This window comes from Sander vitreus, chromosome 11 (assembly GCF_031162955.1).
Source record: "Sander vitreus isolate 19-12246 chromosome 11, sanVit1, whole genome shotgun sequence".
NCBI lineage: Eukaryota > Metazoa > Chordata > Actinopteri > Perciformes > Percidae > Sander > Sander vitreus.
In genome coordinates, this window is record NC_135865.1 from 5,694,966 (window position 1) to 5,712,392 (window position 17,427).

Below are 17,427 nucleotides of genomic sequence, written 5' to 3' on the forward strand. Positions count from 1 at the left end.
ATAATAAGTGTCTGGGGACCAGAGGAGATCCTGGGGAAACTCCTTAATTGGAATATACAGCAAAATTGAATAGAAAAAAAAACATAGATTTTGGTGCTGTCCATCATAAATATATGTATATAGGGTAGTACTTTTTTATCGCTGTTCAGAGTATTTAAAAACAAATTAACATGCCAAATGTGGTTTGCTGTAAATCTCTTGGGTGCAGACATATAAACAGACTTGTTACCATGTGTGTTCTAACAGTTCCCCCAACAAATGATGTTCGGTTGGGATGCTTTTGCCTCAAAAGTGGATGAAATCCATAAAACTGCTAGAGCAATATATGGCAGTGAGGCAAGCACACAGTTCACATGAGGTGTAAGAGTGTTTGTCATTCACTTTCCCCCATAGGCCAGTGCTAATCCTGCTGCCGTTTTATGATCCACCAAGTGCGTCAAACTGTTTCCATTCCAAGCTAAGATCCTCCAGCTACCTTTCCTCTGAACTCTTACTCCACACATCCCAAGCTCCTTGGGCCAAAGCCAGATACCCAAGGCTGATCCAAGACGTAAAGGCAGGGGTGTCAACTAAGTCCAAATATTCATAATTGCCTTTCAGTTGGATATGACAACTGACAGGCGAGCAGTTGGATGTGACCCAAAAACGTACCTCTTTTCATTGTTAATAAAATTAAATGAGTAGGGCCTGGATGCTCTGATTGGATAAACTCTACACACTCTGATCTGGTATCAGTTAAAGGTTGAGACAACTTATTTCAAATAGAACCAAATCAAATATGCCCATTTCTCCTGATATTTGATACATTACCGCTGGAGAAAGACACAAATGGTGCGTAGATTTAAGAGCTGATGGCAGGATCATAGCAAACTAATCGACTCACTTGTGTAACAGCATACATAAACACTCTGTGTGTCTCTTTGTGTGTGTGTGTGTGTGTGTGTGTGTGTGTGTGTGTGTGTGTGTGTGTGTGTGTGTGAGAGTGAGAGAGAAACTGTTGCTTAAATACTTATGTATTGGATTAGCAGTGTATTGTATTATTCACGTTTCTGTCCCCATAGATGGACTTAGAATTCAGAAGCCTCTTAAGTACAACATCTTGAAAGGTGAATGTTAAGTTTTTTTAAATGGTCATCCCATTGCATGTTGTATACAATCATAAATTTGAATTATACTATTGATTGCAAAATTCACTGACATGGGAAACCCAAATATTCAAAAACAAACCCTTTACACTGGGGACCTCTAGTGGCTCGGTAGATGTTGTGCAGCAGTCAGCTTTTAACTACATAATGTTCATACAATGTGCAATGTAGAATTCAGACAAAATGTACAAAATCAACATGTACAAATATCTGCCAATGACTGTAAACTGCTTTGGCAACATGTTTTTTTTTCATCCCAATAAAAATTATTGAATCAAACTGAATTAATAGATGAGGCCCCCATGTTTAATTACTGTTCCATTATTGCAATATTTGATAATGAGATCACAGGAGTCATAAAAAACAGAAAAAGAAAAAATATTGCATGGAGAAAAAAGACCTATATAAGCAAGCAAACGTGTATATAACACACGCAAATAAATGTATGAACATACAGTGGTGCTCATAAGTTTATGAACCCATGCTAAAGTTGACTAAAAAGAGGAATAAAAAAAATCATCTTTTGGAAATTGATCTTAATGCCTGAATTAAAAAAAAAGAGGAAAAATCCAATCTTTAAGGACACCAATTTTCTTTGTGAATGAATAATGTATCGTAAATAAATAAATGTTCTTCCTTAAAATACATAAGTAAGTACCCCCCTATGTTAAATTCCCATAGAGGCAGGCAGATTTTTATTTTTAAAGGCCAGTTATTTCATGGATCCAGGATACTATGCATCCTGATAAAGTTCCCTTGGTCTTTGGAATTAAAATAGCCCCACATCATCACATCCCCTTCACCATACCTAGAGATTGACATGGTTTTATGTCAGTTAGCCTAATAGCTGGTTTGATTTGCATTGAGAGATGATTTTATGTAAAGTACCCCATGCCAATCTCTAGGTATGGTGAAGGGTATGTGATGATGTGAGGCTATTTTAACTCCAAAGGCCAAGGGAACTTCATCACTTTTAAAAACAACCTTCACTGAAATGTATCCAGTGCTTGAAGTGGGAAAAAAAGGTGCCGGTACTCTCTTGCATTGGCAAATCATAATGACATTTGGGATTTCTACAGTGAAAAACAAAACTTGGAGATATTGCTGGTACAACAACAATTTATTGTTATTTATTAACAACATAAATGTATGTATTTATTTAAACAAGTCATGTGTGTGTGTGTGTGTGTGTGTGTGTGTGTGTGTGTGTTTCTCTTGACAGCAGGGATGTCGTTAGGCCTATTTTAGGGGGCTGAAGCTACCCCAAAATGTTCCTAAGCCCCCCCAAATAATAATAAGAAAAATAATAATTAGATTTTTTTTTTTTTTTTTACAGTGCACTCTGTATCACTCACTACGTGGAATCAATCTTCCTTCACCATTCATCTGTTGGTGTCGTCGTGCACTGCAGTCTGTCTGTTTTATTTATATTTACGAAGTGTAAACTGGTGGAAATGGCAGTGTTTTAGAGAGAGGCTTATTAGCGAGGTGAAGAGAGAGAGCGCCAGGCAGCAGTAAAACACAGCAGTAAATCAGAGAAATAAAATGTTGTTTTCGCCGATTTATCACCCGTAATGCAACTGTAGCAAGTATCTCACTATCATTAACGTTTTCCAAATTCTATATTAGAAACAACAAATAATATATCCAGCTACAAAAAAGCCGGAAAGTCGAAAGTTAGACAGATGTACAAAGAGGCAATGGCTATGAAGATGATACACCGTCTTTTTTCTTCTCATTGGTTTAAACTGGCAGCTTTCAGAATGCTGCAGACCGCTGTGTTGCAAGTAGCTGCAGGATTATATCTTGTCTCGTCGCAAATCTTTGGATTGATCTTGGATCTTGGACTTGCTACCGCACACACAGTGAGTGATACAGAGTGAAATTGTAAGTTGTTTTACTTGCTTGACTTTAGCTATGTTTACTTGAGGTAAAGATAAAGGGATATTTTAGTTGGCTATAGAAAACTAGTCTAGCTAGTGTAAAAAAGTGAAATACAAGAAATAGCTCGCCTAGTAATGTATCCGAAGCTCTCTATTCTTTACCATTAATATAGCATGCTATCTCTATAGTATTTAAAACAATATCAGTCTCTAAATATCATAGTGTCACTGTTAATGCTATTGTACCAGTATATCCTTCAATTCATTGAACAAATGGATACTGGAGAGACACCAAGGCATACATTATTTCATGATATTTATTATATATGCTTGATTCTGACAAACTTAACTTTCTGCATTCCTTTGCTGTAATAAATTAAACACGTATGTAGATGTTGCCTAAATGTATATATGAACATACATACATACATACATACATACATAATAGAACTTTTATTCATCTCGCCATCAGGTTATTAAATTCAGACATACTTTAAATCCTTGTCAACCATATTGCAACGAGCTAGTTCAGCGTATCATGCCTGACTGGAGTAGTGTGTTTTTCTTTAGGAGTGGGAAGGGCAGACAGCATGTTGCCTGTTTCGTCATTTGGGCTGCCTTGTTGAGTGCAGCGGCACTGAGAACATTATATTTCACATAATTTAAAGCTAAAGCTAGCCTTCAGTAACTGGAGGACATAGCAATACCACCGCCGCTCCGTGGATTGTTATTGGGATGATTATCACAGAAGCCTGTCTGAATACACTCACCGGATGGCAGCTAGCAGCTAACGGCTATCAGCTAGCAGGGCAAGCTAGCTACCGGCAGGATCGAGACAGGGACCAGGGTAGGTGAATTTAAACAATGTCTGAGTTGAAAACGCATCTTGTTGACACGTAAGGGCCCTGTTCATGTGGCACAGACATATTAGTTGCATTTTGTGTTTGTTAACAACAACTGCCGTTTTAGCTCAGGGTACGCTTGTATACGTACATGCTTGTCTCCGTGTTGCCTGCACTGATTCGGGTCGGGGTTTTTTCTATCGAAAGTACTCGCGTAGTTATAGTGATCAAGATTAACGTAAAAATTGGCCGGAATTCTCCTTTAAGCTCTTTTTTTTTTTTTATTTTATTTTTTTTTTTTTTAAATGAAATAGGATTAGTCCAACGAATCATTCGGTTTGTAATGTGCACCTAACCGAAAGCCTCGTACCGAACGGTTCAACACGAATACGTGTATCGTTACACCCCTAGTAATTAAATAGTCTTATTTTGACCTGCAACTTATCTAATAGAGAGAGGAATTAGGTATAGTATTACTTTACCACACATTTACATGGGCAGATAGATTTTTAGGTTAGGTCTTAGCCTAAAGAAGAACTCAGTAGGAGCACAGTCTGACCTAAGTAAATCCCCCCCATGCAGCTTTGATGTATCTAAAAACTAACTTTAGTTTTAGTAACTTTAGAAAGTTTTGCATAGCCTCTGGGCTAAGCCCCCCCCCCCTGTCTTTCAATCCTGCTTGACAGCTTTAGTCCCATCTACAGTGGTGCTGTCATCAGTTTGGATACAGTCCAGATCTTCTCAGTTCCTGCCGGATCCCTCCACGAGTTAACGCAATGTATGAAATGTTTCCTTGATTCTCACACTCCCAGGCCGAAAACTGCTCCATTGTCATCGCCGTTTCCCGTGGTCAGAGGAGGCCTTTTTCTCAACTTTCCAATCATTTCCTGGGTGCCAATATCCCGTACTCCCTTTATAATATCTTATCACTTCTAAACAACCAGATGGCCTCTCATAACCCAGGGAAGCAGAGACGACAAGGTCAGCCTAATGAACTCCAAAACCTCTCACTTTATTCTTACAAAAATGATTTATCCTACAATGCCAAACGGGCCAAAACTACAACTAATCTAATTTTGATCGCAGTTCATTATAAACAATTTTCCAACCTCCATTTAAACCTCCTATGATTCTAACTATAACCCGTTCCCATCCGTCTGTTCAACCCCCTCCCAGAGACCTGAGTTCTTATTTCTTTCAAACTAGCACCATTTCTCTGTAATTAGTTTGAGCTGTGGATAGGTCTGGAGAATGTCAGGCTCTTTGAGAACTTTAAGAAAAACAGAGCAGGATTCTTGACCTCCAGCAATCACTTGATCGATCAGCTCAGTAACACGTTCTTCTGGCTGTGAGATATGCTTCAATCTCTGATATTGTCTGTCTGTGACAATACATTTGGTGTGAACATGCTGCAGAATGAAGGAGTGATCTGCCCTCAGCCACTCCACAAGTTCCACCTTGTGATTAATGATTATTTCCACAGCAGGGCCCTGCAAAATACAGGAGGTGTTGCTTATCAATCCTGAATGAATGAGGTTTTATGAAATGGGTCATTTGCTTTTGTGAAACTATACTTTTTACAACTGTGTGATAAAGTCGGCTGCCATTTTAATGTTTCAGCATGTGGTGTGTAGGTGTGCCTGTGGGGATTGCCTGTTACTTTGATTAGTCAACGTGTGCCTGAGAGTGTGAACGTGAACGTCGGGCCGGCACACGGCAGATAGTGTGGGACAGGAAGTCGAGCACAGAAACAAAATAAAACATCCGGTTCATTTTCAAAATAAAATACACCGTGCTCACGGCGGATCATATTTCTCTGCACTACACCTTGAAAACACAGCGTTGTTTCCCCTCTACTCCTCTGGATGGAAACAAACTGGTGTTGGTTTTGTGGTTCTATTCTTCGCGAGATCTTGTGGGTCCTCGTGACTACAGCTGTCAGTAATGGCCGCAGCCGTGCCGCAACAAATCCGGACCTGGTGGGTATTGACGGACGGCGGAGCACGGAGCCGTTCCGCAGCGGAGCCCGTCCGCAAACGTTCCGCATCCAGTGGAAATCCGGAGTAATTTAAAGCTCAGCAGCTCATTCTTGAACCAGATTTTGACCATAAACTTGTCAATATTGGTCTGTTAAATATGAAAGTAGAGCCCAGAGGCAGTTAGGTTAGCTTAGCATAAAATCTGGAAACAGGGGTAAACAGCTGGTCTGGCTCTGTCTAAAGGTAACAAAGTCCACCTAAAAGCATCTCTTCAATTTACTAAGACGTTATTTTTCATTTTCCTTTAAAAGTGTAAAAATGAAAAATTGCTGGGTCTTGGCCAGAAGCAACAACGTGTTTAAGTATTCTTTTAGTGGTTTCTGCGTGGGCTTGTTTAACTATATTTGTGGGGTCCAAAAAACGGGAGTCCAGTATACTTGTGGGGTCCTGACAGCTTTGTGGGGCCAAAATGCTGGACCCCACAAGTTTAAAGGGCTGTTTGAGGGTTAAGACTTGGATTTAGGATTAGGGATAGAATTAGGTTATGGTTAGGGTGAGGGTAAGGGTTAAGGTTAGGCATTTAGTTGTGATGGTTAAGGTTAGGGTAAGGGTCTAGGGAATGCATTATGTCAATGACGGGTCCCCACAAAGATAGTGCCACAAACCTGTGTGTGTGTGTGTGTGTGTGTGTGTGTGTGTGTGTGTGTGTGTGTGTGTTTGTGTGTGTGTGTGTGTGTGTGTGTGTGTGTGCGCGCGTGTGTGTGTGTGTGTGTGTGTGTGTGTACCTGAGATGACGGCGGTGTCTCGGCTACTGAGAGAGGAAAGCAGTGTTAGGATTTGCAGTTTGTTATGCAGAATAAATATGGAACAGAAGGTTGTCAATTACCTGCAGGTACTTGTGATCGTTTTATGATCAATGGTAAATTGATATTTCCGTTAAAAGTGGCATGAGATACTACATCATTACAAATCACACTGCCACCAGTTGCATTGTAATCTGCCTGGGGAACTTTTCCAACAGCATTACCTGAAAGAAGAAAAGCTCAATATAAATGTTGCCTCTTGTAATAAAACATATTTTACAAAGGCCCAAACATAATTGGAGTTATAGTCACGTAGCCTATTTTACAACCTTTTCATTTGATGATTTCCCACTGCATGGAATACTCATGCTTACCAGTCAGACCGCTTCCTGGATGAAACTCTATTTCAATCCCCATGTTGAGGCTTTCTCCTTTTGCATGTGTGACTGTTCTGTTGGTAACAACACTGTCACCATCAGCAAACACTGTTGGTGTGGACGGCCCTGTAAATTAAATGTGAATAACAGTCATCCTTCAGAAACGTATTAACAATGGATAGAAAAGAGAAACTTGAACCTGTGACTTGATTTAAGGCGAGACACCAGCCTGGGAAAACCCTGACGAACTTCCGGCAAATTTGAGATTTGCTCTGCAAGTCAGTCTGGCCAAGAGCCCATTCAAGCCCATTTCCAATTTTTCCAAATCGAAGCACCAATCACAACCGTTGAGGCGGGCTTTACACGATGACGATAGCGCAGCATTCAACATGACGGCCACCGAAGCGCAGCGACCCGTTGATGCCGCTGTCGCTGCTACGTCACCCGGATCGTTGGTCTGATTGGTTGAAGGACTATCCAATTGCGCCCAGAGGCATTTGAGCGGCGTCCGTTGGTGACGCCCCTTTAGAAATGAGCTGCGAATGAACGTTCCCCAGACTCACTCTCAGTTACAACTGAGAAGGGTCTGGTGTCAACCAGGCTAGCGAGACACTACAGGTGAATAGGGTAACATTTTAAAATAATAGATATAACCATGAAACTTCCTCAGTTGATTACTTACACAAGTATATAAAAAATCTATTACAAGTTTTTGAAATGTGTATGTTTAGCTATGCAAATTAGGCATTATCTCATTAAATATGCGCAATTTTGCATATATTTTCGGTAGATAGATCTGAACATATGATAAAGCCAGGTGCAAAATTCTTTTTTCATTCTGTTTACACACAAGATGAAAAAAAAATTTAAGAGGGATTTCAGGATATCTGCTCTCATTACCTAGGAAATCAAAATGTACTGTCCATAGCCTTAAAAAATTGATTTTCGCCATATTTCTTTGATTAAAATGTCACATAAATCAGGCCAGGAATGATTTATTAACATATCCCTCTGAAGATATCTTCAGACTACTGCTAAGTGTATAACTGGAAAGTTTGGTGTACATAGGTGCTACATAGGCTGAGATGTTTATACTGGAGAATGACAAAAAACTCATTTTGAGAAAACGACATTTAAAGATTTAAATAGGCGAATTTAATACATTTCTATTGGAAAAACTTGCTCAAAAACAGAATGAATGCTCAGGCCCTTAGTAATAATAATATAGAATATATCAAGCTCATGAAAATTGATTATTTAATAACATGGCAGGCATATAAGGCCTACAACTGCAGTAACTCAATAAATTAACATTGGCGTATCATGCACAAAGTTGCCGACAAAACCCACGCTAGACAGTTGTATGGACATAGAACAAGACCAACAGTAGATGTCACAGCTTTCTACAGTCTAATTGTCCATTCCAGCACCATAATAGTATTTTAGCTCTGCTTAGGCTCTTGCGCCTATGTTTTGCACTGTTGTCACGGCCTCATCTTTCGAGATCCTGAGCATATCGGTTTCTCTCATTGAATTGACCATCACAACTGTGCTCTGAAGCCACAACTCCATAACAGAAAGCATGGCAGAGGCACCTTCATTGAAGGTGGAGATGGCCATACTTACTGCTGCCTCAAGCTTACTTTTCCCCACAAAACAGTCCCCTCAGTCAACTGATGGTGAAGCTAACTAACCAGGCTCCCATCAGCACTGGTTCATAACAACACAACAGAACAAAACTAATTATGAATCATTCAAAAGATCAATATTTAGAACATTGGAGAAAGCAAACAAAGTAGACTACATTGTTATTTGACAGTATCTGCAAACTGTCAGAAATACGAAAAAGAGACGGATCCTGACTAAATACAGGCTCAGTGACCACCAACTAGGTCAGAAAGAGATGCACTTCTTCCTCCATTGGGAAAAAGTATATTCACTAAGAGATTTACACCTTGGAAAAATAGCCCAAAAAATAAAACTTCCCAAAGTTAACACCAGAAAATAAGCTGGAAGTTCTCCTAGGAGAAGGGACAACAACTCCACTGACAGCTAAATATGTATATGCCTGCCACAGCCTGAGGGACTCACAACCACTTTAGGATCCCAAAATTACAGATTTGTTTAGTATTATATAGTAATTATATTATACAAAAATAACTGTTGTGTAATGTGTCATGTGTCACATATATACGTTAACTACCCTGCAAACACGTCCAGTTGGGGCCCACATGGGCCTCACTTGGGCTGGTTGGGCTTCGGCTGGGCATGGGCACAGAGTGGGCTTTGTTGTTGGGCCCCACATGGGCAGTAGATGGGCTAAACTAAGTGGGCTCCAGCTGGGCTCCACTCCTAAGATATTCAAAATTGATTATGTCAGACGTGGATGCTATTTTTAACAACGGCCATGTAGCCATGGCAATTCAATAGTGGTCTTAAGCACTATTACAAATGTTCAAACCCTAAAGTAAGCAGCACTCTCCACTGTGAAGTGCACATCTGGAAAGCATCACCCCCATCACCGAGCAAAAGAAAGAAGTCTGCCCAGCAACAACTTTGCCGCCTTTGAAAAGAAAAAAAACGTTGCCGCCTTTGAGTAGCAGTACTGTCTGTTGTCCCTTAAGGATCCGCAAGTTCAAGACTATCGTGTGGACAAAAGGAAGGTAAGAATCTGCCTCTAAACAGATGATGATTTTATTTTATTTTACCGCATGATGTTAACCAAAAGCTTTTTTGGAGAGTATTAGTTAAAAGAACAGGAACTAGCTAGCTTTTAGTGAATGTGTTTACATTCTCTAAAAGCTAGCTAATTCCTAGCTAGCTTTCAGCTAGTGAGGTAGCTAGATGTGTAGCTTTGGTAATTAACCCTGGTTAAAGTATGGCGTTGAACAGACAAGTTTAAGTTATTAAGTCAATATCAAACATATTTTGAGCTTATTTTGAGTGGTTGACTTAAAGATATTGTTTAGAAGGATTTGGTTGTGAACTTGTTAGCAAGGCAGTCGAACAGGCATAGTTTAGCAAGCTGTTAAAAAAAAGCTGTAAAATGCCCATTTCTCCGCTTTTACCAGCTGGTGGTATTTTAATGTTTTAATGTTTACAGTTGAAGCAAAAACACTTATCCATGTGAATGTTAACAAAGTTTTATCGGCTAGGGTTTCTATCCATTAATGTTCTCACTTCTACCGGGCTGAAGCTGAGGGTACCATTTTGTCTCTGTGTGCCATTTTCCTATTGTGTGCTCGTTTCTTGTCTGTTGCCTTCCCGGTTTTCTCGAATGTGCCATAATGAGTACTGCTGTATCATTGTTTGGGAGAGAATGGACTTAGATCAGTGGTGGGTGAATTAGGGGATTTTGTCTCCAGCCATTAGCTAGTTCTTTTGTAATGGGCTAGGTTACAGCACAGCGCGCACACGACAGAAGTAGAGAGATGGTAGGCTAACTTTACATCTCAACCTTCCTTTACGTCTTTTCCAGAAACAAATGTGATTTTAGCTGTGGTTGTACAAAAGGCTGTCTATATCAGCAGTAATTGTAGTGCATGTCTGATAATAGGGCGGACACGCGCCTCACACCGCGAGTGGGCATACGCGCCACCCGCCGGAAAAAAGTGAGAGAAAGAAAAAAGAGACAGCAGCCGCAGCAATGCGCAGGCAGGACAGGGTGCGGGGCGGTGTAGGTAGACAGTGGGACGCGAAGGGAGAAAGACGCAGCTAAGCTGGCCTGGCCCTGGGCAAGCCAGCCTTCTTTGAGAATTCATTGAAAATTATTAACATTGAAAGAAATTAAAGTGATTATTGTGTGATTTTTGCGAGGATCTGTACCAAACAAAGATTTTTTTCTTTAGTCTGTAGGAGAGGATTTGTAGGCCGTGGACATCTCTGCAGCGCCACAACACTTAAAGTGCTCATATTATGCTCATTTTCAGGTTCAGAATTGTATTTACAGGTTGTACGTTATGTTTTATATGTTTATGTGGTTTAACTTTCAGAAAACACCACATTTTTGTTGTACTGCACATTGCTACAGCTCCTCTTTTGTGTTGAGCTCTCTGTTTTAGCTACAGAGTGAGACATCACACTTCTGTACCATCTTTGTTGGGAGTCGCACATGCGGAGGAAGTACTGCTAGCTTGTCAGTTGCAGAGCATGAGGGAGTGCCACGCTAGCAGCTAGGCGAGCATTATAACGTGTTACAAAATGACGCACATTCGTCACGGAAGTAAAGGCTGAAAAGCATGTTTTCTTAATTTTACTTAAATAAAAAGGTAATTAATTGTATTACTGGTCTCTTTGTTATTGTAGCTTGTTTAACCCAAGATGTTCGGGTCTGTGGGACCCATTTTCAATGTTTGCTAAAAGAGAAATGATGCTATTTATTATTTCTTCTAACTCAAACTCACTGGCTTTGGTTCATTTTCTGTGAAGAACATAAAACATAACTTATTTTCAATGACTGCACACGGTACACCCCCACACACACACACACACACATACCTATTACATATGAGGTGTTCGGGTCTATTGGACCCGAGTGTAATAATTGTAGGTGCTATGAAACTTAACTGTGTCCTCCTCCTAACTGGGCCTGCTGTGTGTGTGTGTGTGTGTGTGTGTGTGTGTGTCTCTGTGTGTAGGTGTCTGTGTGCGGGAATGTTGTCTTTCTGCACCTGCTAGTCCCACACAAAGTTACAAACTTGTTACATTTCAAGCACTTTCACCTGTTCTGATTAAGTTCTAAGAAATAAGCACCAATAATGATCAAAAAATCTTGTTTCTATTTTGTTTGACCTTTTTTATAATTGAATTTTGAATTTCCTTGTTTTCTCACAAAAAACGAACATTATCATGTGATCATAAATGTGATCTCACAGGGGTAAATGGCAAATATGAACCATAAATGATGTATACATCATTGGTAATTGAGCTAAAGTAAACATCTGTTAAGTATTTTTGTTATGGCTGTATTGATTTAAAAGCCTAATAATGTGGTGGGTCCACCAGACCTGGGAACATTGGCTGTATAACAAAAATATGAACACCTTACAAGGGTTAAAGAACTGTATGGGGTGACTGTAAAATAAGCCCCAAAAATTAATTTGTTAGCCCATAATAATGGTTATTACCCTTATGGGTAGAATAGCAGGGACCCATAATCAGCTCAGGAGAAACCTGGGTTGCCCATTGTCACATGAACAGCTTTTCCCCCTCCGCCACTAGCCTTATTAACAAGGCCCGGAAACCACCCTGACTGTCCACCTTCATGCCACTGTTCTCTCTCTCTGCTGTAATGCTCTTTGCTCTTTATTTTTTATTTATAGCTTTATTTATTCTTTATTTTTAACTTAATACATACTGTGTAAATATACTTATACTTATATTGTTTGTACCTATACTTATATTGTTTAATATTCCATCTAAAGAATGTGTAACGTGCACCAACAACACCAAAACAAATTCCTTGTATGTGTTAAAAAAAAGTACTTGGCAGTAAAACCTTTTCTGATTCTGATTCCATGTGGGTTTTAGCTAGGGCCCATGTGAAGCCCACCTTCAGCCCATCTGGGCGTGGGTGTGTTGATGTGTAGGCTATGAATTTCTGTAAACTGCTTTGAAAGAGAGAGAGAGAGAGAGAGAGAGAGAGAGAGAGAGAGAGAGAGAGAGAGAGAGAGAGAGAGAGAGAGAGACTGCTGTGTGGCGCTCTGATTACCTCCATTGTCTAACCCCTAACCCTAACACTGTTTTCCGAAGGACAGTTTGCACTTCGACGTACTGTGTGAAGGTATGTCATCATCTGCTGTCTTAGTTTGTAATCCCCTGCGTCTTCTTGCTAACGACAACTGTTTTCGTCTTCTCGATTTTCGACGCACTTCTTTCGACATTTTGAGCTACCGCGGAAATGTGAGAGCACGTCACGTGACGATTCTGAAATTGGCATCAGCCAATGAGATTGCGCATTTAGAGTTAAATCCCCACCCCCACCCCCCCTTTACTTTCACGATTGGTTGCTGATGAAAAGGAAATGACCATATTTGGATCCGAGAGAGAGCTTTCTAACGGTATATGGTATATGTGTATATGTGAAGCACCAACTTTTGTTGAATTTAGGAGAAATCTACCGACGCTTCTTTCTGTCTGAAAGAAGACATGTTATAGAAGAGAAAATCAATGTTTTTGCCTGCCGTGTCTCGCCTTAAACCAGATGCATGTTGAGGTCCACTTCCAGTATCTAGTGCAGACAGCAGCTGTATACTACTATTTTACAGGCTGATGTTTAGCTTCAGTGTTAGGGCTGAGAACTGTTGCTGTTGCTGCTAATGTTCTGGAAGCTGCCTCAGAAGAAATACTGACAGCTATCTCCTCCTCCTCCCCCCTTTTTGTACCTCGAGAAACTCATTCATAGATACAATATCCCCACACTTATTAAGGATGTAATCAGGGTCACCTGCAGTCTGCTTTTGCCACGGGTCCATGATCTGCAATGAGACAGAACATTTAACAGAAAGGCAGTTTGACACGTGCTTAACGTGCATTTCTTGCTTCTCTCCTGTAAAATAATGACCTTAATTTAAATAATTCACCCAGAACCGAAAGTGAAAATGTTTTAGCCTATATAATTACGCAATACAATGCAAGAGTCGTAGGCATTATTCTGTAAAGTTAGAGGACAGAAAGAGGCAACAAGTAAAAAACATTAAAATAATGAATAACTTGTTTTGATCTATTCACCTTTTAATTCTATCGCTGTTGTTGTGTGTTTTCTCCACGTAGCCTGCGGGACTACATCCACTGTTTGCACACAGAACGTAACTCCGTAACGTACTTATCCGACTGTAAAACGATGTGTAAGTGCAATAAAACCACAGTAACGTATGTAGAAATGAGGAAATTCCTGTCTGCATATGTATACAGAAAAGTTAAATCACCATAAAGACTCAGAGGACAACTACAGTGGCTACTTTACTTTACCAAAACTAGATCCACATCTGGACTGTCTCTTTATGACACAAACAAAGCGCACATAGCCTACCTTCGTCTGAAGGGATTTGTCGGGGTGTAGATAAAGTCCAAATAAAACCTGCGGGTAGAAAAATAGATCTAAGGAGCAAATATGAAAAAGTTCTCGGCTTATATAGACGACGGAAACCAAAAGTTTGTTGCTTCCTGCGCCTTCGCTGTGCCAGGGTAACAGCTGGGGGTAGGGCTTACACAGGCAGCATACGTTACAGTTAACAGGTTATCATGGTGTAGGTCTGCTCTGAAGCACAGCAGTCACAGGTTTATAGGTGTTGCGTTCACATTGCGAAATATCATTAAAACAATGCTGTGTATTGTAAATAACATCATGATGTATACTTAAAATATCTGTGTAAGTAGTAAAACAATACAAACCCCAAAAAATGCTTTTTAAGTTTAGAAACATTTTGATTCCCCCCTCCTTTGCCTCACAGTGGTTTGGTCCACTGCATGCTGTACGTTAGGATCTGCACTCCTGACAGGAATGTATTAGTAAGTAGGCGGTTCAAGGCTATTTTATTCACATTAAACATCAGATGAAGTTCTTCTTTTCTCAAATAGAAATGATGCTGAGTAATTAATGAATTAGTTATGACAAAAAGTTTGCTATGTTAGTGTAATATAATGTAACGTTACCTAGCTTGTTTAATAGCTTGTTGGATAGAAATGCACCCACTACAAGCCTAATGTTATGTGTGTCAACTGATATTAGGGTTAATATTGAAGATCTACAGTTGTGTTTGAAGTGGCTGATCAGTGGGTTTGCTGCAGTTAAATATATATCCTCTGTCCCAGACGAAACCTAATATTTATGTGGAGGACGCAAGATCATTTTATAATTACAATATGACTGTGTGGTGAACCTAATTCATATTTGATGAGCTTTATGAATGAGTCTGAAAAGTGGGACAGACAGTGGTCAGATTAGCGAATCTCAATCAACTGACACAGACACACGTACAAATGCGCACACACACACACAAACACACACACACACACACACAGACGGACACACACACACACACACACACACACAGAGAGACACACACACACGCACACACATGCACACACACACGCACACACACACACACACAGATTGATTTGAGACTCAAAGTGGAACACAAACTGACCAATAACCTCGTAGGCTCAGCATGATGGTAACAATGGTGGGTCTAAATGACAAACAAAGAAAAAGGTGGCATTGGAAGCCGTCACCTCGGACATACCCCTGGCCCAAGAACTAAATACATTTTATTCAAGATTTGACAAACCTGATTTTAGCAACAATTTTTACAATCTCTACTGTCCCTGGCCCAATCAGCTGTCTGTTTCTCTGAGAATAGCCACCCAAAGACTTTAAATGATTACATTACAGACCCATAGCCCTTACATCACTCGTGATGAAGTCCTTTGAAAAGCTGATCAAAAGAGAACTGACATTTAGGACGAACAGCCTCCTCAACCCACTACAGACTCAACAGAGGGGTCCAGGATGCAACTGTAACGGTACTCAACCATAGGTGTCGATTTCGGTGGGGACAGTGGGTACGCGTCGGTGGGGACGTCAGATTTCGTCATGAGTCATTTTGTACCCACCACGGGACGGTGCGTAGGCTCAGCCGCCTGCTCGCACTTCAACACCGCTCACTTGCGCACTGACTTCGGATAAACTTTTTTTCCTACACATTGCATTGAAACCCCAGAGGCAACTCTTTCCACAGTTATTCAGTGTCCCAAAAGTACCCCAGAAGTATTTTTTTTTAATCCTGCGCAGCTCCTCTCTCTGAGTCTGATGTCATGTCGCACTGTCAACATGGTACATGGATACATGAAGCAGAACATCATTCATATGTCTAATGCTTTTTGAAAACTAAAGGCTTTCTTCTTCATGAAACGTGTCGGACATCATCACATTTTTGTATACATTTTTATTCATTTACATTAGTAAGCTACAGGACAGCGTCTTTCAAAACATGACCTGTGCGAAAGAGATTTAAAAAAAAATGAATGCGTCATTGTACCCAGCACTTCTGGAAATGCACTTCCGAATGACTCAAGGAATCACTCCATTAATCAGAAAAAAACTGTCAACAGCCATAAAAAAATCCATTTTCACCCCGTTTTTAGGTATACAATGTTGTATAAATCAGACTCTGAGTGATATATGAACAAACCCCTCTGTAAAAACCTTAAGAATATAGATAGGAATACAACTGCAAAGTTTGGTGTATGTACGTGCTGCTGAAGTGGAGATTTCTGGCTCAGAGTATGAGAAAAAACCCATTTTGAGAACCCTAATGGTGAAGCTAACTAACCAGGCTCCCATCAGCACTGGTTCATAACAACACAACAGAACAAAACTAATTATGAATCATTCAAAAGATCAATATTTAGAACATTGGAGAAAGCAAACAAAGTAGACTACATTGTTATTTGACAGAGTATCTGCACACTGTCAGAAATACGAAAAAGAGACGGATCCTGACTAAATACAGGCTCAGTGACCACCAACTAGGTCAGAAAGAGATGCACTTCTTCCTCCATTGGGAAAAAGTATATTCACTAAGAGATTTACACCTTGGAAAAATAGCCCAAAAAATAAAACTTCCCAAAGTTAACACCAGAAAATAAGCTGGAAGTTCTCCTAGGAGAGGGGACAGCAGCTAGCCTGGCTTCGCCGTCCTACGTACTTCCGCTCAATTTTCATTTTCCTGCAGTACTCCGTCTGGGTTTGCGGTATATTCTTGGGTTTTCTCCGACCAAATATTTGTAAGTTCAATCAGTGAACAGAGGGAGTGGCTGAGAATGATGACGTTGAGATCGTGCACTAGAAAGATGCGAGCGAAGCCATTCAATGCTACCGAATATCCAGTTGAAGTTAAAGCCCGAGCAAGAACAGTCTTTGCTGAGTTGTGTTGGTGGCCATGATGTTGTGGCCCTCCTCCCCACAGGGTTCAGGAAAAGTTAGATTTTCCAGCTCGCTTCGTTAGTGGTGAAGGAGTTGGCTAAGGCTAACGCTAGCGATGCTAATGCTAAATACAAGCCGATAGATATTGTCAGTCTCCCCTCTTGTTGCATAAGCGCATGACATACGTCATGACCAAACGTCAGCGATTGGTTATGGCAGATCCAGAGTGGCTCTGGGCAGATCCAATAGTGTTAAACTTCAACAGAGTACCCGCCTTCAAGGAAGTTAACACTTGTCAATGGAGAGAGGCCAGACTCTCTGTACAAATGAAATGTACCAGAGTCCAGTAGGACCAGGCCGGACAGCAGCTCCACTGACAGCTAAATATGTATCTGCCTGCCACAGCCTGAGGGACTCACAACCACTTTAGGATCCCAAAATTACAGATTTGTTTAGTATTATATAGTAATTAT

General features: G+C 40.4%; 1 protein-coding gene across 10 annotated transcripts; it reads right to left on the minus strand.

Moving 5' to 3' along the window:
- Positions 1 to 4,696: 4,696 nt before the first annotated feature.
- On the minus strand, positions 4,697 to 14,307 carry LOC144526041 (uncharacterized). 10 transcript variants are annotated; one of them, XM_078263194.1, is made up of 7 exons: positions 14,060 to 14,307; positions 13,759 to 13,818; positions 13,475 to 13,576; positions 7,027 to 7,155; positions 6,736 to 6,876; positions 6,635 to 6,660; positions 4,697 to 5,360 (listed from the first exon to the last, which is right to left on the minus strand). In XM_078263194.1, exons 3-7 carry the CDS (start codon positions 13,560 to 13,562, stop codon positions 5,073 to 5,075), a joined length of 672 nt encoding a protein of 223 aa, XP_078119320.1. In that variant the 5' UTR covers positions 13,563 to 13,576; positions 13,759 to 13,818; positions 14,060 to 14,307; the 3' UTR covers positions 4,697 to 5,072. The 10 variants fall into 10 exon arrangements, 8 of the variants coding, with proteins under 8 accessions (XP_078119320.1, XP_078119323.1, XP_078119318.1 ...); XM_078263197.1 differs by having other exon boundaries at positions 13,475 to 13,505; positions 14,060 to 14,306; XM_078263192.1 differs by having other exon boundaries at positions 13,759 to 13,860; positions 14,060 to 14,304.
- Between the last annotated feature and the right edge of the window lie 3,120 nt (positions 14,308 to 17,427).

Coding starts and splice junctions, on each gene's coding strand:
- LOC144526041 (XM_078263190.1), bottom strand. CDS start 12,911: ATGTCGAAAGAAGTGCGTCGAAAATCGAGAAGACGAAAACAGTTGTCG. Junction 6,877..7,026: donor TCCAGGAAGCGGTCTGACTG/GTAAGCATGAGT, acceptor TTCTTCTTTCAG/GTAATGCTGTTGGAAAAGTT. Junction 5,361..6,634: donor AGACACCGCCGTCATCTCAG/GTACACACACAC, acceptor TGTATTTTGCAG/GGCCCTGCTGTGGAAATAAT.